The 24,890-nt window shown below is 36.2% G+C and overlaps 2 protein-coding genes across 2 annotated transcripts in view; both read left to right on the forward strand.

Moving 5' to 3' along the window:
* LOC100890249 overlaps window positions 1-4,057 on the forward strand; it is a 29,601-nt gene extending 25,544 nt beyond the window's left edge. The window contains exons 5-6 of the mRNA XM_003728127.3: window positions 1,423-1,589; window positions 2,197-4,057. Coding sequence (XP_003728175.1) covers window positions 1,423-1,589; window positions 2,197-3,047 — 1,018 coding nt within the window. The 3' untranslated portion in view covers window positions 3,048-4,057. The remainder of the gene's footprint in view (window positions 1-1,422; window positions 1,590-2,196) is intronic.
* Window positions 4,058-8,641: 4,584 nt separating this feature from the next.
* Window positions 8,642-23,479, forward strand: LOC100890323. Its single transcript, XM_003728128.3, has 7 exons — window positions 8,642-8,961; window positions 11,882-12,001; window positions 18,676-18,768; window positions 19,479-19,594; window positions 20,254-20,599; window positions 20,999-21,045; window positions 21,522-23,479. The coding sequence occupies exons 2-7, from the start codon at window positions 11,904-11,906 to the stop codon at window positions 22,637-22,639; spliced, it is 1,818 nt and encodes a 605-aa protein (XP_003728176.2). The 5' UTR covers window positions 8,642-8,961; window positions 11,882-11,903; the 3' UTR covers window positions 22,640-23,479.
* Window positions 23,480-24,890: the final 1,411 nt, after the last annotated feature.

Genomic DNA, 24,890 nt, shown 5'->3' on the forward strand with positions numbered 1-24,890 from the left:
GGTCTATAATATAGAAATAATTACCCCTTTCTCATATTGGTCCGGCATAATTTGTCTGGCACTGATCACATATTATTTTCAGACTAAGACAGATGCTTAGATAATTACAGAGTAGGGATTTATTTGTAATTTGCAAGAAACAATATCATTATAAAAACAGGTGTGGATTAGAATCAGATGACGAGATTAAGCAAAAAGTGATGCTTTTATTATCTGATATATTCTTAGATCTGCAAGCATGATTTTCTTTTATTTACACATGTATATAAATTATTAACATATGTCAATGACATCATCGCACAATTGTAGTTGCAAAACACTGATGTAATAATGGGAACAATCATGACGCATTTGGAATATTGTTAATTTAATCAGATTCGTTATTTAGTTCTTTATTTCAAGAAGTAACTAATTTAGACTAAACAGGCTAATTATGAACATGGACCCGATGTTGTCTGCTGAAATAACTATAAGGAATTTCTGGTCAATGGATTAATCAATAATCCATTATTTGTTTGGATATGTACACCTTCGAGATAAATGTGATTAGAAAAACCAGACATGACGGATTTGACACCAAATGAGTGCGTTCACGGCCCTTATGTATATGCTTCCTCCAAGAAGAAGAATCCCTCTTCAAGATAGGAGGGGCGGATGGAGGGCGGGGGGCAATGCAGGTCTGTACCCCATAGGATATTTAGCTGAATCTGGTAATAGGGAGATGAAAATCGACGCCCCTTGCTTCAGCCCTTATTTACTCAGTCCCACAAAATTAACAAAATCCACCTTCCATTGTCATGCTTGTTGCCAGCGTTATTGACTCCTCCAAAAATGATAATGATCCTCCTCAATTATACTGACAACCTCTTCCTCCCTTCTGCCACCCCCTCCTGTATTAAAAACCACCTATCTATTTCTACAATTTGCATTGTCTCCGCAACTATTCAAACGACATGAGCCCCATAAAATGATCGACACTAATCTATGATGTCTACAGTTTCAAAAAAACTTGGCTACACAAGTACGACTAATCGATAACACCTGCTTTCAGGAGTACGTGTGTGTCTATACAAGTACTGTATTACTCATTGAAAGTCAAACCCCAGAGAGAACGTTCCAAGTCTTTGTTGATTTTGTTAATATCAAAATAGGGATGATGTGAGGGGAAATAGATTGATAATGTGGCTAGACTCTAATGTAAGATTTGTCGAATGGTTTTGAGGCCCAAGTTAAGCGGAGGAATCTTGATGCCGATTTTCTTTCATCGACATGGGTATCAATAAGGTGCTCTTTGGTTTTTGTTTTCTTTCTTTTAAATACGTGGGTTATGTCATATACTTTCTTCCCAATAATATTGACTTGAGTAATCACGTTATCCTTCATTTTTCCTGAATGTTTCCTTATCAATTTTGATTCGTGCAGATTTCATGACTCTGTTCGGTTCCGCACTAACAACCAGCCGAAGGGCACGACTAAGCTCGAGATGAAACGAATGTCAACGGAGAAATCCTCAGCACATGCCCTGGCGCTTGCTGCTACCATGACGAATACAAAGGCATCCAAGAAATTCAAGAGATTGTCTCGAAAAGGTAAATAGCAATTGTCTTAATCTTGTCATCGTGAACAGAACACAATTGGTAACTGATTAACGGTTTGGTTAAAAAAAAAATTGTCATTGCAATCCTCGTCGCAGAACGGCGTAGAAATGTTCACATCATGAGATGGCGCTCTTCAGTTAATTCAAACATAACCAATGAAGCCACTAGTTACATTTAATTTTTTTATATATACCTTTTTTCCTTATTTCTGAAAATATAAGAGGAAATGTGTTGAATATGTTAAAATCTGCAACATATTTTTGCTGCCGACAGTATGTGAACAAAGCGTACAGGAGGCAGAACTACAATAACATGAAGCTAAATTGTACTGCTTTATTCATGATAATAAAATAAAAATATCATTATATACTTGCACAAACATATCTTTCATATAACTTGCAATATCACTGGCTTTCTCTATTCAAAGTCATGACCAGCGTCATGGCCACTACCATCAAAAAAAGAAATTTAACATAATAAACATGTAATACCCTTTAACATGTCAAAACAGTCCAGATGTAAAAATTGCGCAGGGTAGCTGAATAGTAAAGCTTGACTTCTGACTATTTGAACACTTTATTCTTCCTTTCTCGTTTAGATGGACCATACGTGGAAATATCAGATATTCCTGGGACAACTTTTGTCAGAGTCACCTCACAGACTGAACAAACGTTACGAGAAGACCTACAGAACAACCAAGTACATGCTGCAATCATTAACAATAGGAGAAGCTTGAATGAATCCCAAAGAAAACAAAGAAGTCCTGTGAAGCGTGGTGGCTCTATGAAGATTGTCCCTCAATACGCCGTGGTCAACAAGCTCAGAAAACCTGACAACGACTGTGATGAGCTGTTAGCCAACAACAAGAAACAGAAGAATAATAATGACCTTGAGGAGAACCTCCACGGAGCATACCATGCATTTACCCTAGAGCATCAAGATACAGGCGATTTAGCACCGCTCTACGCGGATCCCAATCAGAAGCCACAGAACAAGTCGAGTACGTGGGCATGTCGGGTGGGCTCAAGTCTCAAGGACAGTCCTGTTAAAGGTGCTGGTACACTCACACCAGGGAACGTCCTAGCTCTGGTCAAGCAGAGCAACCTGAGAGAAACCTCAAAACTCTTCACGAGCTGCGGCGGTGGTGTCGGGAGCCGTCGCCTATCATCAGGGTACAGCAACAAAGATGATGATTCGGAAAACTCGAGCGGGTACAGCTCACTCCGACATAGCACCGAGGGAGAACCAGACAACATGTATGGGAAGCTAAACCACGCTACCAGCGTGAAACCAACGAGTCCTACAGACACCAAGAGTCAGACAGCCTCGTTAGAAGCATCAGACGACAACGACTACGATAAACTTAGACGAGGGCCCAAGTCAAGAACACTGGGGATGAAGTGGGCTACCTCGGGACACTACGAGACTTTAGGCGTCGACGAAAGCTGATGTTCACGTTCATAAAGCTTTTCTAAAGGACAAAAAGAGAGAAAAGAAGAAAGGAAAGACTTGGTCCTAGGACTGTGTCGTTGTCAGATTAAAATCACTAGCCAGAGGAAGCGGAAGCAATGACACAATGTGTGGACTAACTTTACGTACTTTGTTGGAATGCGGTGTGAATCATATACAAACTGATATGAGGAGAAGTGCCGGTTGGTAATCACTACTAACTTAAATGTGACAATGATTCGATGTGATTATACATTTGGTGATTTTTCTTTCAACTGATTGTTATGATGACGTAAATCACATGCTTCATGTGATTTATATTGATTGTAAATCAATACCGTATTTGTTCAGAATCATTCAAAATAGAGCACCCATGACCATGATGATGCAGATTGAAAACGGACTGTGTTATGATGACATAGATCCATAGGTTAACCATCAACAAAATGACTTGGTGATTTGATAGGTTTCATTGAGCTACTGTACCTTAGCTATTCTTGCAAACACTTTCTACTTAACTTTCGACAGTGGCGTACCAAGAAATTGTGCCAAAAGTGGTGTGTGTGTGGGGGGGGGGGGGTAGATTTTCGCCTGTTCACCTTTGCTGGATACGCCACTGACCTATCATAGTCTCCAATGTGTCGACATGATGTGGGTTTTGAAACATAATTTATTTAATTTTAAGTTGTCTGTAAGGAATGTTATCATAATATGGGAAAGAATTTCAATTCTCATGATAATTCTAGTAAAGCGAGTCTTTATTTTGAGATTGATGGTCAAGTTAACCTCGTTTATGACCTGATCGTCGATTCATATACCTTTTTTCAAAGATACAAAAGTGATTGAAATGTTGTGATTTGTGCTTTTATAAGAATCAAGAGAAATGTATATAGAAAGATTATAAATTTTGTACTGTTTACATGTAAATACTGCTGTAAGAACGTATCTATACAGTCTAACGTATTCAGTTTATATTATTCATTTACAATGGCAACAGCCTTAAAGTTTGAAGTAAAATTATCGGATTGCGTTATTGGGTTTATCTTTTTTTGTTTTATCGATCCTTTTTAAGAAGAGAAAAAAAGGTTATAGTTTGCTGTAGGTAACCGGGCTTTATCGATTAGGATATGAAGTATGATATGCTTCGGAAGTCCAACATACAATATCTCTTCCAAAAATGAAAAGTGAAAGTTCATATCACAAACACCAACGTATTGTGATATTGTACTCTATAAATTGATTGGTAAATTCCATCCAGTGCTATTGGAAGATACCCTTCCGATCTGGATATTTTAAACAATGGCCAAGTAATAGTCTACATCAAATGTGGTCAAGGTCCTCAATTTAATTGCCTTATTTGACCCATTGTTCCGATCGAATTCCTGGTCACATGAACGTAATTCGTTAGTCGCTATTCTGAACAGCATGTAGCTACACATGGTACAAGTTGGTATTAATATGATAATGACCCTTATCGGATCCTACACTAATTTTATAATGTAGCCTAGGCAGCTTATACACTGCTTAGATATACATCCTATTTGATTGAATCAAGTTTTGAACATAACTTGACATTAAATTCACTTCATATTCTTTTTGTAGTCTAATCTAAGCATATGGCTACAATCTTTCAAGATGTATGTGGAGTGGACTAACCGTTCCCTATCCGATTACATAAAACGATATCATTTTTGTTATCGGATTCTGCTCGTATCGTCATGTGAAGATGTGACCAAACGCTGAGTAATCTCAACTGCCAGGCGTTTTCTAATGTTATCTAATCGGCACACTTCCATATAATGCATGGAGCACATCAACCAGGCTTGACAAGAAATTGCACACATTTATTGAGAGACTAAAGTTGTTTCTATTTCACTCTTAGCAACAACAAAAACTATAAAGACTGCTAATTTTAATCAGATAGGGAAGCTCTGGATCTGAATGTGGCATGGCGATGTACCGTTACCATAGCAGATGATTAATTTATCATCGAAACTCGAAACTCAAAGGTATTCAAATTAGTTTTACTCAATCAGAATATTTGGCTCACCAACATTACGACCTCTTGTATTAATCATAGTTCTTAAATCAATATATTATCGAGCGCTAACACTAATGCCAAATATTTTAAAAGTGAGAATTGCGTAGTACACACAACAGGATGTATTCAATTTTACGTGTTTCTTTAGAAACAAGACTGATGACGACGAACGAAGCTCTTTCATAACATTTATATTTTAAACTTTATCATTTACGTTATTCTAACTAATAGTTTATTTGTAGCTTTACCCATAGATCTATTCTTATATACTTTGAAGATTGTACAAATGCCATATTATGTATATTATTCGCTTCGAATGTTGTAATTATTTTATATGAAATAAACATATTAATACATCTGATTATAACTGTTTTATTGCTATTCTTTTCTCATTTTATTTGCCCTATTATTTGTTTACTCTTCGCAGTAGGTATTGGGTTCAGGCGCGTACGCAGAGGGGGGGGGGGGGGGGGGGGTGGGGGATGGGGGTGGGGGTTAACCCCCCTTGAGTTTTTGTATGTGTATGTTTCGTGTATGTTATTTTGTAACCCCCCCCCCCCCCCTTTTGAGTGTTTGTTTTTGTTTTTTTTTAATCAAAATTTCAAATTTCGGGACCCCCCCCCAAAAAAAAATGTCCTCTTACCCCCCCCCCCCGCGAATTTGGAGCATTTAAAGCATAAGGCTCATTGACCACTGGCCTGCTTATGGGCGGGGAGGGGCTCTGCCCCCCCCCCCCCCCTCAAAAAAAAAAAAAAAAAAAAAAAGTTCAACGACAACAACAATAACAAGGGGGAAGGAAGAAAGAGAGAAAGATAGTGAAAAAGAAAAAAAAGAGTAAAGAAATATAAGGCATCCTATTTGTTTACTAGTGCCACTTTCTTTTAGAAAAATTCAATTTGTTCCATCCCATATAAAATCATAAATATCTTTAAGCCAGCGAGGTATACGCTTTTAAGTGCCTGTTATATTCTGTTTTTTGGTGGTCTATGATCTTCCTACACTAATAGGGTACCATAAAAACTACATTTTTATTATTTCAAGCCATCTATCAAAACACCTAAATGACTGAATTTTGGGGAACTTCCCTCTCATATTATGTCTTTCGAATGTGAGGAATATAGGACAAGGAAATGAAAGCTCACACTTGAATCAAAAAAAGATTACACGACAGATATTTCATTTAGTGGAGTAAAGCACACGTCATTATCAACAAGAAATGAAACAAGGACAATGACATTACTTCCGTTTCGCGACTCACCACTAACGGGCTCTATTCTCGTACTTTAATATTACGATTTATCAAAGTGAAAGGAATAAAAATCACGCGACATTATTAGTTTTGTTTTGTCATTTTGGTTTATGGGAGGTAAGGTTATAAGAATAAAACGTTATTCTAGTGATGTGAAAAGAAATATTCTTCTTGGTAGAATGCTATAAAGGATTTCCGAATCAATTTATCATCTTTTAATGGAACCTGTCTCTCTTGCAATGTCTAATCACGCCTGATTCCCCCGCCGTTTCGCTGTCTCTTCTAACACCCCCCCCCCCTTAGTGTTATTTAGGGTACGAATATGCGTGCTCCCAGCACCCCCCTTTTTTATAGCATAAGTCCGGTGTGTAAAGTCAATACGGGTAGATCTTTTTCTTTTGTTATACGAGCCTTTTCAGCACTCCCCCCCCCCCCCCCCCCTCAGCATAAGTCCGGTGTGTAAAGTCAATACGGGTAGATCTTTTTCTTTGTTACGAGCTGGAGATTTTGGGAACACGCATGCGGGGCCGGGCTTCTAACATGTCTAAAATTGTTTCGGTTCCTTGACTCTCTGCCTCTATTGTGTCTACGCGTCATTCGTTTTCCTCTGTCCATCTTTTAGTCTTTCACGCTTAGTCTACCATTCACCTTTCTCGTGTTCTTCCAGTCATAAATCGTGTGTAAGTTGAATGTTATACCAAAGCAATCATGTCATCAGGCTCCTGAGCGACCATTAGCATTGATAACAGGTTAACGTTGAATATGTACGTCACTTTAATTTGAAACTTTTATACCCACTTATTACAAATTGGAGTATGGCGTAAACAGCGGTTCGGTTAAAACATTTCGTTATTCTTTGTAAACCATGCCAGTAACCCAAGATTGTAACCCACACCGGAAGCACCTTCCAATGACCAATATATAGATGAGTATGGATGGCGTTCGGTGCCATAAATGTTTCGTGGATTAAGATAGATAGGTCTATCAAAGGGTCGATATAGTAAGAAAAAATATTGACCCTAAATTTTACATTAACGTTATTTGTTTAACCAATCAGCGGTCTGTCGGGTTGCGTTTCTTCGACAATTTTTGTTCCGCGCCAATTTCCAACACTAACCGTATTCTTAACTAAATTCAACCCTGAACCCAACCTTATACCTATGAAGCCCGCAGCATTTGTGACATTTATTTATTTATTTATTCAGTTTTATTTAAAAACAGGGTAGTCTTTTCAGTGCCAGAGGCCTGCTTTACAAAAGAGCCCTGTACATACAAAGATTTACAAAAAATAGAATACATTGTAAAAAAACAAAGACATTATATAAACAAGATACCATAAGAGAGCTAAAACAACTTAAAAACTAGATCAAAATTAACATAAGGCCTGAACTATTAAACATTAAGATATTATTGATACAATACAAAATACAAATACAAATACACATGCCATAAATAAATAACAGACATAAAATCAAAAGGGTAAAATGTAAGAAATAAAACTACTACAGACTACACAACTACAAACAAACAAAACAAACAAAACTAACTGTAATAAGTCATAATATAACATTAGGTACCAGTGCATGCATTAAAGTGGAGGGAGTGATTTAATTTGTTTTTTGAACATTTGGAGTGAAGTTGCCGTGCGAATATGAGTCGGTAGATTGTTATAGATGCTTGGAGCGATGAAAGAAAAAGATCGTTTTTTAAATTCAGTCTTAGGTTTTGGGATAAATAAAGGATTCAAGGTAGAATGACGAGTAACATAGTAAACTGGACGTTTACAAGCAAAAGGTTCTAAATAATAAGGGGCTAGATTATTGAGTATTTTGTAGGCGAAAATGCAGTAGTGGTAGTTGATTCTATTTTCAACACTTTGCTATTGAAGAGTGCTTAAAAGGATGTCTTTTGGGGTTAGATAGTCTGCATTAAGGACTAATCTTGCATACCTGTTCTGCGTCCTCTGTAATTTGAGTAAATCTTTCTTTTTGCACTTGCCCCAAACAACTGAACAGTAATCTATATGTGGAAGAATGAGGGAGTAATAAAGATGTTTCAGTAGGCTTTGGTTCAAATAACTCTTAATCCTTCTAGTGCATGCAATAGCCCGATTAATCTTATTAGTCACATTCAACATGATCCAAGCTCGGTTAACCGCCCGTTGATCTCTATATTTATTCAGATGTTCTGTTTGTCTGGATGGATAGATTGGCCGCTAATTCTCGTGATCTGATTGGTCAGCAAAAGAGAGTCGAAGGAAAATTTAATTTTTTTTAAATTTTTTTTTTTTCTTCCATCGAACTTTACCATCAGACATTTCAAAGATCAATAAAGCATTTGTGGCACCAAGCGCCTGCCATAGATGCATGTGTCGGCCATGTAGGAGGAAGCGGGAAGTCGAACAGGATACTTCACCAAAATACTCCAACTTTACAAATTCCCATGAACAAGGCTGTACGTTTATCAAATACATCATGTACTTCATCCGCATTGGATGCAAAAACTTCGCTAAGTTAAGACACAATTTGATTCGCACGTCTTTATCTATTCCTGCAAATTCGTTCTAAAATTTGAAATTCGTCGCGGTACAATTACTATTGGCTGTGTGGAATTCACGCAATTGGGTAAGTATTTACTGTTGTATTTCTATTCTAGATAGAAAAGCTATATTTTGTAACACTGGAAGTACCAACAGGGCTTGAAATCATTTTTGTCCGTTGTTTTCCAATGACAATCGATATAGATTGGCATTTAACTGCCTGAATTGAGATTCGGTGGCTCGGCCTGAGTTTTACTTTGAGAACTTATCGGGAAACCAACATGGCAAAATTAGTCAAGTTTCATTGTCAGCCCGATAGGGTAACCAATTCAGTTGTTGTTTTGTGCCTTGTCCTGGATTAAGGAGCGCAGTGGTTGTGGGAAAGGAGGTTCATATATTTCAAAGGCTTTTTTGTTTGTTTAGGTATGTGAGAAGTAGAATGAGGAAAACTACATAACGAATGTCATTGTGGTTATTCATTGTAATCTAATCTGGTGTTAGATGTAACGTCAAGAGGTTTGACATTTTGAAAAGACTGTCCATTAAGATTATCATGATCATTTAAAAATACTGGGATAGCGAAGTTTGTAGTAGATAAACACGACAGATGCGAAGCAAACTTTGTTTAGCCTTTTATCGACCAGCTCTTACAGCGATTGCGTTACCCCCAACAAGTGATAGTGATATTAAGTTTATTGGATCGATGAGCTGGAGTGTTGGTGTGTGTGTGGGGTGGGGTGGAAGGCGGATCCCTGATACACTCCCAACAACCTTAAAGGGATAGTTGAGTTCTTGTTTGAGATCGCAAATGTCTTCAAAGTGCATGGTTATTATTTTCATTTATGACATTTCTAGTGCCCTTTTAGAACCTAAAATTGCTATGAAGGTAATTTTAGACCCCAAAATGTGTGAAATTTAGATCAAATATGATCATACCAATTCAGCTCCTCTTAAAGTAGATATTCATTGATTTTAAAAACTAACTTTATATTCATTATTGCAAAGTTGAAACTTTGATTCGACAAGGTTATCAAAATTCAATGCTTGGAAACATTCGAAGTAATGATTATTATAAATTACAAAACGCTTAAATACAGCCCCGGCATAGCACCTGGAGAGCTCTCCGAACGCTGCTGAGATGTGTGAGATCACAGTATGGACATGACTTGCACAAGCAGACGATGCCCCATGACATCTCACACATTTTCGGTGCCTGCGTTTTCATCTTCTCTTGAGTTCTTTCTCTTACTTCACTACCGGCAGGCTAAAAGTATAATCTATTGCCTCACTCTAAACCGCACGCATGATTTTATTTTGATGACAAATGCAGCGATACAAAAATAAAGGAATCTGTCGCTTGTAAACAAAATAAAACGCCATTGTATATTCAACGGCACACACCGGGTATATTCGGTGTTTCAAGAGGGAACAAATGCAGTCCTTAATATCATTCCTTGTTATATCATTACATGTACTTATTATAGTATCATTATATATATATATATATATATTGGACTCCATGGAAGAACAGAGCCATTAGGTTAATGGCTCTGAAATGGACTATCCAACCGTTTTATCATTCTATCATTGTTATATAAGTCTTTGATTTTGTTATATTGTGTTATTGTTTTTTATGATGATTTTCGAAAATAAAACAAACAAACAATTCCGGGTTTTTTGTCAATTTGAAAGTCTGGTTTCTTTGATTGGTAATTAACCCCTATCCTGTGTATGTACAAGCAAAAGATTTTAGTTATCAGAATCGGGTCATTTCCCCTTTTGAATGGTTTGAAATGCCATTACATTTATATACACTAAACTTATTATAATTTGAGAAATAATAGCTTTGCAATTATGTTCATTCTCTATGGGATGTCGTCTGCTTGGGCAGTGTTGGTCCATATAGTGAAGTTATTAAAACATCGTTATTTCTCCTGCGAATCTCTCGTATATCCCAGCTGTTTGGAGGTGGTTGTATTTGTATTTTTATAAATCTCCCGATATGTAGTTGACCTATAACTTGTACGATGGCAATATGTTAGCTTACCAGTTTCTAGTGATACATTAGTTGACATATTTGTGATTTTCTTTGAATTTCACCTTTTAAAAAAAATACGGTGACCGTTAATTAATTAATTATTCACTAAAAACAATACACGGGCCGGCTGGTTGTGCGTATTATTACCAAAACGAAAAAGCCAACAAAAAGCCAAGAATGGCAATGGCTTAAAATAAAACATATTAAGGCGCGCTATCTCTTTTTTAAAACAAAAATTATCGAATAAATGTGGTGCCCCGATTTCCGATCAAACAAAGACGATTTTGTCCTTTGAAATTTAACACACAGTTTTTCATTATTTCACCAAAAAAATTATTTTGTGTAGCGCCCTCTCAAACAAAACTCAACTATTCCTTTAATGTGGTTAAACGCCCCCGATGGAGGCTTCAACGCGCATCGAATAATGTACTACGAGGAAATTATACGGATTTCCTTACATAAGTAGAAACACAAAGCTACACCCACACACATAAAGACAATAGACAACATAAAACATAACTTGATCGTTTGTGTGTAATTTAATCTCTTTTTCATAATAAGAAATAATTGTTTGTCTGCTTGTCTATATTTTAGAGTCCATTCTAAATATAAACATGTTCGTACATGTAGGTACATAGACATAATAGTACGTCTTTTCAAACAAATGAATTGGAATCTTCAGGTCTGGTACAACCTGCCATGTAAAAAGAGACGATTGTTTATTTTGGACTCAGCATGCTATAAGGAAATTCCCATTAAATTTGATTAAAGGAAGCCTTTAAATGGAGTCAATTTAGAATATAAAAAAATATATTGACCAATTGACCAATTTAATTTTGTGTAAGTTTACGAACTACCGTCTTTACATTTATCGGAGTCATTAGTTTCACCACAAGAAATTGTAAAACTAGTAAAAAGGGTCATGCACAATGACGGGCTAATATATATTTATTTCTTTTACCTGCAGGTTCACCGAAACCGCATGTACAATGCATCGTCCTTGGCATACTGGAGTTCTTCTGATGGGGGTATTCCTCACCCTCCCATTATTACTGGAAGCCAGTTCAATATGTAGCCAAACAAGAAGGTTAGTCAATAATAGTAAAGGAGTTGGTCCAAGTAATGGATTTGGTGGAAGTTTTTTTTTTTTTTTTTTTTTTGGGGGGGGGGGGGGGGTCGGTAACAAAATGCGGTCGTTTTTATAATTACTTATTTAATGTGTTTTGGGATCCGACTTCTCTTTTTGTACCCGTTGTTTTCCTTTTCTTTTTAGTATGTCACAATTATTCATACACTCATGACAATGGATTTCAAGTAAACATTATGTTAATCGTAATATAATTTTATAAAATAATTGACGTAATCACAATATATTTATTTATTTAATTATTTATTTAAAATGGTTAATTTCATTAAAAAACATTCGCGGCCCGAGAGCCGAATTGCAGTTTCTTTTACAAAGTATACATCAGTGACAAAGTAAAATTACACGTAAAACACTAAGCATGACCTTGGCAAATTGCTTCGTACATATACAGAAATTCGAATTGTATTACCATATTTGCAATACAATTATATATTAAACTTATACAATATAATGAATAGTAATACATTTTTGATATTCAAAAGAATTAAAGCGATATCTTGTATGATATTTTCGCATAGATTTAAACTTTTAAAATAGTCGACTCCTGCAATAAGGAAAAGTAGAAAAATTGCCTCAGAATATAGTTCCAGATTGTTACCGTGTGAAAATATTCATGCACAATTTGGTAAGAAATGTTGTGATCAATCAATCAGGACAATTTCAACCTGCACGTAACGGATCTACTCAAAACCACTTACCACTGAAAGTTGATATCATAAAAAGTCACGAAATGTTGCAATTTCCTCTTCAGTGTTTAATAATGACCATTATAATAAGTCATTACAATTATAATTATCATAACCACCACGAATATTGTGTAAACAGTGTCCCTGCCAATCAATTTTCAACAATGAACTAACGGTATAGCCACAATCAGGGTGCAAAACCATTTAGTATGCAATAGAGCAGTTTCATCAACGCCAAATTGTTCATCCATACCCTGGGGTTAATACCCTGCAATATCCTTGAGGAAACTATCTTGGTTATCATTTTATGAGTATCAACACCACAGGGGGTGGTAGGTGTTACGGACACTACACAAAGCTACAGAAATGGAATTTTTCAGCATTATTTACCTTAACACTCAAATATTTTGCACTTTTTTGGGGAATTTCTTGGCCATTTGTGAAAAATAAAACAATTCACACTCACTTCAGTCCATGAAATAGACGCAGTATACACATCAGAGGTAACACAAGGTCAAATCTGATAAATGATATTTTTTCAAAACCTGAAACTTTTTAAAAAGCCAACCAAACATTGATAAATGAGACAAATTACAAACTTTAGTCCCATCTGTATACATATAAAAACAAATCAAATTGCTAGGAAGGCTCGTTTCATATCATAAGTTGTCCAAACTAACTTATGTACATAATCCTATGGGATGTTACGGACACTACACAAAGCTACCAAAATGGAATTTTCAAGCATTATTTATCTTAACACTCAAATATTTTGCACTTTTTGGGGGAATTTCTCGGCCATTTGTGAAAAATAAAACAATTCACACTCACTTCAGTCCATAAATTAGACGCAGTATGCACATCAGAGGTAACACAAGGTCAAATCTGATAAATGACATTTTTTCAAAACCTGAAACTTTTTAAAAGCCAACCAAACATTGGTAAATGAGACAAATTACAAACTTTAGTCCCATCTGTATACAAATAAAAACAAATCAAATTGCTAGGAAGGCTCGTTTCATATCATAAGTTGTCCAAAATAACTTATGTACAAAATCCTATAGGATGTTACGGACACTACATTTTATACATAATACACTATAGTGTACATGCTATTCTTTGATGCAATATATAATTAATCCATTTGCCTTTTTTCTGCAATCATATGTTGTTGCTGCATATCTTGAGGCCAACAGAGAGTATCTTTTCATATCCTCATTACCAAGTATCTTGGATAGGACTTAACCCTAATAAGGCCGGGGACCATTATGCACGCCCCCCCCCCCTCCGCGATTTTTCTGATTGTTCGGGAACGCATACGGATGGCGCCCCGCCGCTCGCTGACTTTTTTCTTTCGAGTCTTGCACATCTTTTAAAACATTTTTTTTTTAAATCGGGGGTACAGTTACAGAGTCACATGACCTTTTGTCTTTGCATGTCAGCCCGAAATGGATTTTCGTGGTTTGTGTACAAAACATATATGGAAATGCCATTTTTTCCTAAAAAGAGATAAAACATTGGTTATTGGGTCTTGTTTAAAGTTTTGGTGTTTGTTTTGGGAGTCAAAATAGTTGAATTGTAAGTAGAAATAAAAAAATAAAAAGAATAAAATAAAATACAGAAGTTGAAAAAACAATGAAATACATAAGAAATTATCAAAATAAGAGATAACATAAGGAATAACCTAGCTCTTCCAAAAATTGTTATCATTATCGTATTATTGTTTCAAATGGTCTAACGAATACATGTAGTGAAAAAGAATACTTAAATATAAATAATATATGATGTATGGGTAAACAGGTGAATTTTATGACCTTATTTTCATAAATTACCATACATATGCAAAAAATTAAATTAACCATAGTATTCAATACACTCGACTTGACATGCGTGCAAATTTTCGCGGCGATCGGACGTTTCACGGCCGAGATCTTAGGGGGGGGGCATAATGCCCCCCCCCCCGGCCATATCAAGACCTCAAATAGCCCGGCCCTTTTAGGGTTAAAGGGAAGTCCACCCTTTCAATAGAAGCAGAAAACATAAGTCAGTGTTCTATGTATTTCCAGGGGTGGCCGAATTTGAAGTGTTTTTTCTTCTTCTCCATCTTCTCTGCTCACTTTTAAACATTGAAAGAAGCATAACTATTTAGACAATTAAGGAAGATGAAAGAAGACATTAAAAAAATGACATAACGAAGGAACGCATGAGGAAAGATTAAAAGAAGGAAGAAGAGAATAAAAAGGATAATAACTTAAGAAAAGAAAAAAAAGAATAAAGAAAACTTGAAGGATAAGAATTAGAAATAAGGAAAAGGAAGAACAATACAATTAAAAAAAAAGGAAGAAGAGAAGAAAAAAGAGGATAAAACAGTACATCATGTAGCATAATCAAGGTGAGCCTATTAAGCATGGAAACCATAGATTTTTTAAAAGACGATGTACTTCATTATTTTGAGAAGTAACTCTGAAAAGATAAATGTATCTCATAGGACCTTACAAGATTTGCTCAGTGAGACCGAAAAACAATATGTTTGGAAAAGAAAGTTCCCATGTGTCCTTGTATATTACAGTTTTGTATGTGGTGCAGGATTCAATGTGCGTTTGGAGAAGATTGAACTGCATGCATTGTCCTCGTATCGTACATGTATGTGCTGCAGGATATATTCAGTATATTTAGAACCCATTTTTAGGAACTCGTCAAAATAGCGTTGAAAAATTTGGGGTCATAAAAAGACCACAGTCTGTACTTTATGAAGAGTATTTCGACCAACTAAGTGGTGTACTTGTAAAACCTTAAAACAGGAATAAAGCCTTTTTTTTTAAAGTGATAATTACTATATATTCAAAATTATGGTGTAATCAATAATCATTTCTGATACGTTTATTCAATAATCCTCAGATGTTCGGTAATTGTTGTTGGTGGTGGCAATTAAACCAGTATTCATAAAATCCTCAGATATATATATAAATGTCAGTAAACAAGTCAAAAGCGACCTCAGTTTAATTTTTTTTTTCTCTCTCTCCATCAAATAGTGAGCTTAATTTATCAAGAGAAATTGCGAGCAAAAACGTAGACGATGAGATATTTCATAATTTATATGTAAATCCCCTCAAAGGGGGTGTCCTCCAAAGAAGGTATTTTCCATAGTCCTCAGGAGACACTAGTCATACACGTACTGGTGTGCGCCCTAGGCTCATATTCAATTCAATACTTAAGTACAAAATTTAAGCTTTTTACTTAGTATTTGGCTTAGATAAAATACTTAGCCAATTCTGGTACTCAATTCAAATTTTTGGCTACCGGTAAGTATTTTACCCTATATTTAAGTCAACTCCTACCAGAATTAAGCCAATTATTTGGAGGCCTTGATTGGCAGGCATATGGTTTTCTTACGCAGTATTACAACCTGCGCACAATTATATCAGTGCGCATTTACTGCAATGCATCAATAAAATATTGCGCAAATACTTTGATTGACCGTGTGACGTCACAATGCTTATCAGTAAGTATTTTACTTAGATTTTGTCTTACGTAAGTATAAGTCTAAAATGCGATTTGAATACGAGATAAGTAAATTACTTAACTTAGCCATTTACTTGGTAATTTTTTTTACTTATGCGTATTGAATTGAATACCGACCCAGGTCTTTATGTGTGTGTGGACATAAAATACAATGTAGTGACTTATACATTTTGTAGGTAGGCAATTGAATGATTAAAATGTTGTATTTTCTCATGCATCATACATATTTGATGTCATAGACAGCTTTTACAATGTTAACATTTATTTTAGAACACTGTTATCCAGAAAAAGAGGTACAGTTTGGCTTGCAGGCCTTGATATTACTCCTTCTGTAGTGTCCGTAACACAGATCTGTAGTGTCCGTAACACTGGCTCCTACTCTTTTCTACCCTCGATATTGAAACTAATACACAATGATGCATTTAATTTCATACTTTATTACATCTAACTAATATTATTTAAATAAAATATTGATATTAAATTACTCGTAAGTTAATTTTTTTTATTTTTAAAAAATTAGATTCAGGGAAAATAGCTTATTTGTTTGCGAAATATCATATCCAGGAGAAAACCTTCAAGGAAAAGAGATTTTTGTTATTCATTGAGAAGAGTAACTGTATCAAATCAAATTTGAATTGCAAATTAGTAGTATTTAGTTATCAAGCTGTGATTTTACACCATCACAGACTTGTGTAATTTGTGTTACGGACACTACATACGTTACGGACACTACAAATGCCATTCATTAAATTGCAACAAAAAAACTGTTATGCTTAGCTGAATATTATTATACCACAGCTAGTCCCCGGAGGTAGTTACACAATGCTAAGTATATACAAAATTTGGAAATATTTTCACATAGCAGGAATTACACCGTTACGGACACTACAGGAAATTCCGGACAAAATTTATGATCGGAATGTGGGCATATATTTTTGTAACGCTTGTATCTTTGTTTGATTTTTAGTTTCTGATGATAGGACAACATGTTACTCAGAAAATATAACCAATTACCAATCGATATAATGCTAAAATATATGAATTATAGAGGCAAAATTATACACAAAGCTGTTTTTCAAAAAAGCGTTACGCTTGTCTCTCTTCACAGAAGTAACCACTGTATCGCAATTCTTGGGTCAATTCTCAATCCGTAAAAAAATACTGAGTGGAGATAAAAAGGACTATAAGATGGCATGAAAAGATATGGCATATCTTGTGTAATTCCACAGTAACACCTTATGAAAAAAAGTCACATTTTTGAAGTGCAAATGCGTAACAGCCAAAAAGTGGTATTTTTGGCCCTCTATTACCACTCTCACACAGCCAACACAAAAGAAATTCCAAAAAAAGTTGCTGCCTGATGAAGAACTCATATGGTCCAACATTTCAGGCCACAAGATATTTGATTAAATGACTTTGTGTTTCCAGGAGAGATGCGTAACACTGTACGTAGAATAGTTGCACCCTGATTGTGGCTATACCGTAAACGGCATAAGCACTTGCATTTTCAGAAATGCATGTCATGTTCTTAGTGATAACATACATATATAATTTGAATAATGCATAATTATGCTGTTCTTAAGTTGCCCCCTCCCTCGATTGAAATACACTAGTGGTAAATATATGTTCACGTGACATAAAATGATAACATTATAATGTTCAGCTCTTTGAATTGTGTCCTAATACCATATTATGTTATTATTGAAATCGTTCGTGTTTGTTTCATTTTCTATTGTTTAATGCATGTTTTTTATAGTCTTATAGGACTGCAATGTAAGAAAATCCTTGAGCAGCTTGCCCGTATCCTGTCAAAACATATTTTTAATAAATATAATTTATAAAAAATAAACCAATAATACCCAGGCGTGAAACACAGTACGTATCAACAAATACATACTTTGAAAATATGCTCTAAAATAATAATTTCACGATATTCGCATGATCATGGGCTATGGTCTATTCAATCAGATAACACTAAAGTATTGACAATATTCTCCAATTTAGTAAGCACAGGTTAATTTAGAACAACTCTCAAAAAGAAATATATTCGATAAAATGAAACAACTCTCTTTATTCTTGAATAGGAGCAAAATGCATATCGGGCATTTTTCTTGGCTAATTTTCACAAGTTGTTCGAAATTAGCCAGTGGTCATGCAAGCGTAAAATGTTGTCAATGCTTTTAGTGCCATCCGATTAAACAGATCCTCATCTAAAAATTGAATATGTAAACATCATACGGATATCATGAAATTATAATTTTGGTGGATATTTTCATAGTGTACATTATTCTTTAAATCCGCTCTGTATAATTTTTGAATTCGACGGTGCACTTTCTTATTATTCTAGCACATGGCATTTGTTACGATACCTTTACCTTTTTCTTCTCCTTTCTTGTTCATGTGTAGCCAGCAGGAGACAGTTACCAGGAAGGGAACAAGAACACTTGTTGTCGCTACATCTTATAGATGCTGGCTTATCTGGAGCTGCACCACCTACAGGTAAATTATACCCATTTCTAATTCTTTATTTTCCTTTTAACGTTTTGTTTAAAAGACATTTTACTAAGTAATACTCGAATATTCACAAAATTACTTGGTACTTTAAAAAAATCTACTGTGTGCCCATGCCTTGAGCCTAATGCATGGCTGTACAGAGGATTTTTTTACGGTGGGGATCGGGGTAAAATGCAATGAATTATTGATAATTTATTGCATTTCCTTTGTTTTTTGTATTTGTGGAAACTGTCCCCTACCCTAGCCCCCTCTGCGTACAGTCATGGTTCAGTGGTAAAGCAATGGCCTCGAAACCGTGAGGCCCCATGATCAAAACTGTGTCGATATGCTATATTAGTGCCCTTTTGTGGGGCATTAATCCTCATTAATGTCATTTATGACTTAAGGGCGTAGGTCCCCTAGTTGATAAGCATAGTAGCATTTACATGCTTTAGCAGTCACGCAAAATCTAGATCTATTAGGAATAAATCATTGTCAAAATAATTCAATAAATTGGGGTAAAAAAATATATTCCAACTTTATGAGCAACAGTACATGGCAATACTACGGTCATATCTATTGCAGGAACTCTGAGTCTGAGGGATGAATACTGGAAAGAATAATAGGGATAAATACGATCAATGTGATTATTATTAATCAGTGAGACATTAATCCTTTCACATATTGTCTCTCGTTTTTCTCTTTTTTTTTAACAGAACGATCACAGCATACAGGATAACATATCGACAGGTGACGAGATACTACACCACAAGGGTATGCTGTGAGGGTTACGAATTGGACCAAGCACAGATTGAATGCCTTCGAATATCAGGTAAATGAGTATACCTTTGTGGGATGTGAACATCAATGTAGTTGGATTGGCATGTGTGCGCTCGTAACATTGCCCCCGGCTGGAACAGTCCCTAGGGTACAGAGAATGTGCACTATATTGCGTGAAATGGCAATTAAATCCAATGACCATGATGTCCGGGGTTAGCAACGTATTGAGCGCTATACAAATGTGACGTTTATTATTGTGAATTACTGACAGCAAAACTGACTGTTTTCTCTTCAGTTGTAAATAGCTGATATCGCTGCCTACTAGGGACCCAATACATTATATTAAACATGGAATGTAACTTCGGGTTCCATAGGTAACATTTCGACATGAACAACTCATTCAACCATATTTTAAAGTTTGAAACACCGACGGATATACTGTGGATATGTATACGAAATGCCCAGTGCACCAGTGGCCATCATTCTAAAGTGTGGATGGGGGTGGGGGCTCGCTTGTTCGCAAGTAGCTAATGTGGACGATTAGTAAAGATTACATATTGTGATATAATATAGGTCTATGTAGTTTCTGACTTGCCTTACAATTAATCTTTGCGCGTCTCATTTGATTTCTGCTCTGGTCAGTAATAGTGTTACATATCCTTTACAATCCCTGAAACCCAATTAGTCAATGCAAATTGCTCTATACTTCAGGTCCAGAAGAAACTCTGTATACGACAACTAATAATCCATCTCTAAATCAGTCATTGTCATCAGGGAGCAGTCTGCCAAATAATTCTTCATCTTCAAATCGAACTCTCCTGGTCGTCTTACCCAGAACGACAAAACTCCCGGCCAGTAGCAACCCTCCCATTACAACGACCACGCCTAGCAACGGTAAAGATCAAGCCATGGTGGCGCCATCAAGGGCACGGCGACAGGCAATCATTATGATCAGCATTCTCCTTTTCTTCATCGCCGTGATCGTAGTGTCAATCGTACTCGGCTGCGTGGTGTACCGACGACGGAGAGCTCGCAGAATACAGAGGAAAAGTCATGAGTGAGTGTTGTTCAGTTGTTATGTATTTCTAGATTTTACTGTATGTCCTTAAAATTTAATTATTCCCTCTATTCTTTCCTCTGCCTGATCCCTGGCAATTATTCGTTACCAACTGCCAGTCGTCACCTATCGCACGACCGACTAAGATCGCACGACCGACTAAGATCAGTCGTGCGACTGGTTTTCCAACGTGGCTTCAAACGTAGATAATGATCGCGACTGACCCTAGTCGCGAGACTAAATTGGTTGGAGGTTGTAATTTAATAGTATATGTTACACATAGTTGCACTATACTGGATAATTTCGTGACTCACAGTATTGGATGTGAAAGACGACGTGTCACGTTATAGAAACTATTTGACGAAATCTTATTTATGATTTGTATTCATTTTCCTACAGTTTGCACATGGAACCACTTCGTGACTTGCAGCTCCTGTCGGAAACAAGTAAGTTATAACAGAGAAATGAGAATGATGTGCGAGAAATAAACGCTAGTTATATATTACTGTGCTAAACATGGGTCTACATTGAACAATTGCTATTGGTCACTCCTTCGACTATCTTAACTGGAGGGTGGGGTTTAGGAAGGTGGCCTTCAGCATGTTTAGTACACGTACTGATTGATACCCAATCTGTTTGGGTAAAATCTTAACTTCCATATATCAGACATGTCAGTTAGCTTGTTTAAGGAAATATATCTTTAAATGAAATATATGGTATTGACTTACTAAATGTAGAACAAAAAGGCGTATTTGATCATTGCATCATATATAAAAATACATGGATATGTAGAAAGAGAGAGAGAGAGAGAGCTTCATTGATGATTTAACTTTGGTATAAAAGGGACTTTGACATTTGAGTGAAAATGCATGATCAGTTTTTTTATATAATCCTTTAAACACTTTTTCCTTCTTGCTCAAAGGTTCCCACATTCTGCATTTCTCTCCACCTTCCGCACCGGACGACGAGTATGCAATCGTGGACAAGAAGACGAAAGTTCCACCACCAGCCAAAGACCCTCAGCCAAGTTATGAAAACACTTGCATCGTCGAAAGACCCCCTGATGATAAGGGAAAAGACAAAGCACAAGGAAAGACAAATAGTCTGACACACACTTACATGGATAGATCCGTCTGTTTGGAGACCAACGAGAAGATGATTATTCCCGTTTCCATGGCGACGGTACCTGACAACTGTTACAACGAAGTTGATGAGATGCCATCGAGTTCAGTCAGCCCAGACGGAGGCGTGCAGGAGTATGACTATTGCTACACTAAATTTGACAACTCGTCACCAAACCCCAATGAGTGTTATGCAGAAGTTGATGATATGCCACCAAGTTCAGTTTCTCGAGAGGGCGCCATACAAGAGGAGTATGAAGCAATAGGTGATGTACAGGGTACATACGACCATCTGGACCGAGGTTCTACACCGGGTACCTCGGATCGTGAGATATCTTCCAAAGAGGGCTGCGACACTTCAGGCGGAAAGTATGGCGTCCTTGTACAGTCCAGCTCAGTGGATTCACCTGAAAACTACGATTCCTTCCAACGGAGCGTGTCGGAAACCGATCAGTCTGGCATCGATGGCTATGCACCACTTCTTGCAGTTCCATCGTCTGGTTCAAATGCAGCCGAACTGGTAGATGCCGATGCATATGACGATCTCGACAGAGCGATGCCGAAAACACAAAAGAAAGGCAAAGATCTTCTCGAGAAACTACGACAAAGCCCCAACACGGCATATGGACATCTCGGGTCAAGTTTCGAGAGCGATACCAGTGAGACCGGCTCAGAGAAAATTCTTGAAGCAAACCCTGATATGGAGCCCATTTACTCCAATCAAGATGTTACATTGGTTGGAGACAACACATCGACGTACACAGACATGTCCGGGAGTAGGCCCAACTCTGTACTCGATAGATCTATCAGCCTTCATAGCGAGAAAGCCCCAGTCGAATCCTACACGGAGATGTCTCCCACTCATTTCTCGAACAACTACTGCAACGTCGATCTGGAAAACATTGCTGAAGATCACTAAATCATGGGTTGGAAGACCATAGACCTCTAGCAGGTTCAAGGTACTACTGATCTTGGCTGGAGCAAGTCAACCCTGGTGATAGACAAGGGAACAATATGCTGACCACATTGAATCGCGGTACTTTAATAAAATACTTCTAACTTATCAGTACGAAAATATGCGACAAAGAAGTACTGTATATTAGTACTGTATCTTTCTGTCACATCTTCGAATTTATTATAGATATATATGGTCATATATTTTCTTTCACAGTACAATATTCGTGATAGTGATAAGGACAATGTGACGTACCATTGAGGATGCCATAACAAAACATGTTTGACTGATCAAATGATCCAAGCTTTGTATATATTTCCCCACCATTGTCGGAAATACCCATAGCTTTTTAATAAAAACGGAAACCATTGTAATTGAAAGTTTAGAGGAATCATGGATTTTATCAGGCCGACCTCATATAAAATTAATAAATACATTTATAATAACTTACTTTCTGTCATAAATGTTTATCGGTATTGAACTAATGTTGTTTCAAAATTTAAAACAGAAATGCTTTTTGCAAAAGCACCCACTCCATATACTCTAATTGATGCAGATATTGGACACAAGATGAAGAAGACTGTGCTCAGTGTACTCCGTCCATGGTGTTAGAATCGGTTTACTGTTTATGATGCACTCACAATACTTAATTTTTTAAAACTTGAATAGCAGATAACCTATTTTACCTTTTTTTTCTCTCTCAAAAGTAACCATTCGTGAAGTGTTTTAATCGAAATGTACCATATTAGAACTACTACAGATTAATATTATTCTTTGAATGTTTTGAATATTTTGAATGTAAGTGTCATGGGGCAGAAATATGCAGAAATTCATGTTAAATTGTAAAGGGCAGAAATATGTTCATGTCTATATGTTTAGGAAAAAAGTAAACGGCTGTATGAGTGGATTTATACTTTAGTCACCTGGCAGAGATGTAGTAATATTACCAGGAGGTGTATTTTTAAGGTCATGGATCCGGATTTTATTTTTGAAAATGTCATAAAGAGTAATATTACACAGTTCTTTATTCTTTCACTCTTGTTTCATTTTTTTTTCTTTCTCAAAACGATACCTCGGTTTGACTTCATTTTACTCTCTTTCATTTTATTCCGTTTATCTGCTCAATAAAATTTAATTGTTGATATAAATGTTGGTCTATATTATAAATAATGATTTTGAAATAATAAAGTTAATTGATAAAAAAGTTCATCCTATGGATATGAAATTATTATCCTGGTGATATGGTGATACTGATGATGTAGAAAGATGATAGGAATCGAGGTATGTATATGGAGGCTTAGGGGAAGGGGAGGCAGGGTTTGTGTGTGTGGCGTGTGTGCTCATCATTTAGTATTTTATAAACTCCTACAAAATATTGCAGAATGCATCGTTATTCCTTCTAAACATAATCCATTCTCTGAACAAATGACTAATTTACTGATGACAATAACAGTGCATTTTGCATCGTTTTACTTTTGACTTGGCCCCATTCAAGTGTACTGCACAGTTCATGGTTACGTAATCATTACAAATGGGGCATCATTGTAAAGAGGAATAGACAGGTTTTGCGATCATACCAACGTCAATGATGATAATAAACTAACAAAAGAGATATCAACGCTAAAACTTGAACTGCATAACTTTTTTGATGTGCTTATATTTTATTTTTATATTAGTAGCACATCCACCATATGAAACAAAACATCAACAATATCCTCCATCAATATTCATAATTATACTTCACGAAGAAATGCGAAATTTTATTATGAAAACCTTGTTAATTTTCTTTGGAATACAAGTGGTAGGGGCATCCCCAGACGGGATATGAGGGGTATTAATTCCCCATTAAGTTTTTTTTTAATAAATTGATTGGATTGATTATTATCATGATCTCCGGGGGCTAATTTGTCCCTTTTTGTACTTTTTGGGAGTCAGAATATTGAGACCCCAGCCCTATTTAGGGTGTTCTAGCGATACCCATGCCAGTGGGAAGGAGTATCAATGAAGGAGGGGAACGATTACATTGCCGTGCTAAGTTCTTACATAAAACATTCCATAATAGGTTGAAGAAATTACTACCATGGTCAATTGAATTATTATAATGAATATTTTCTTTACAGAACAAGTAAATTTGATTGAAATATTAAGTATTTGACAAAGACAGAAAACATAGATTTCTTCATTTTTTCCAGCTGAAGCGTATACTGTACTTGAC

This window comes from Strongylocentrotus purpuratus, unplaced genomic scaffold (genome assembly GCF_000002235.5).
Source record: "Strongylocentrotus purpuratus isolate Spur 01 unplaced genomic scaffold, Spur_5.0 spur5_scaffold_6, whole genome shotgun sequence".
NCBI classification, from domain to species: Eukaryota; Metazoa; Echinodermata; class Echinoidea; order Camarodonta; family Strongylocentrotidae; genus Strongylocentrotus; species Strongylocentrotus purpuratus.

What these genes read in the sequence shown, in the direction of transcription:
- LOC100890323 (XM_003728128.3), top strand. Translation starts at nt 11,904, where the DNA reads ATGCATCGTCCTTGGCATACTGGAGTTCTTCTGATGGGGGTATTCCTC. An exon ending in ATACAGAGGAAAAGTCATGA is followed by an intron (nt 20,600 to 20,998) that starts GTGAGTGTTGTT and finishes ATTTTCCTACAG; the next exon opens with TTTGCACATGGAACCACTTC. An exon ending in GCAGCTCCTGTCGGAAACAA is followed by an intron (nt 21,046 to 21,521) that starts GTAAGTTATAAC and finishes TCTTGCTCAAAG; the next exon opens with GTTCCCACATTCTGCATTTC.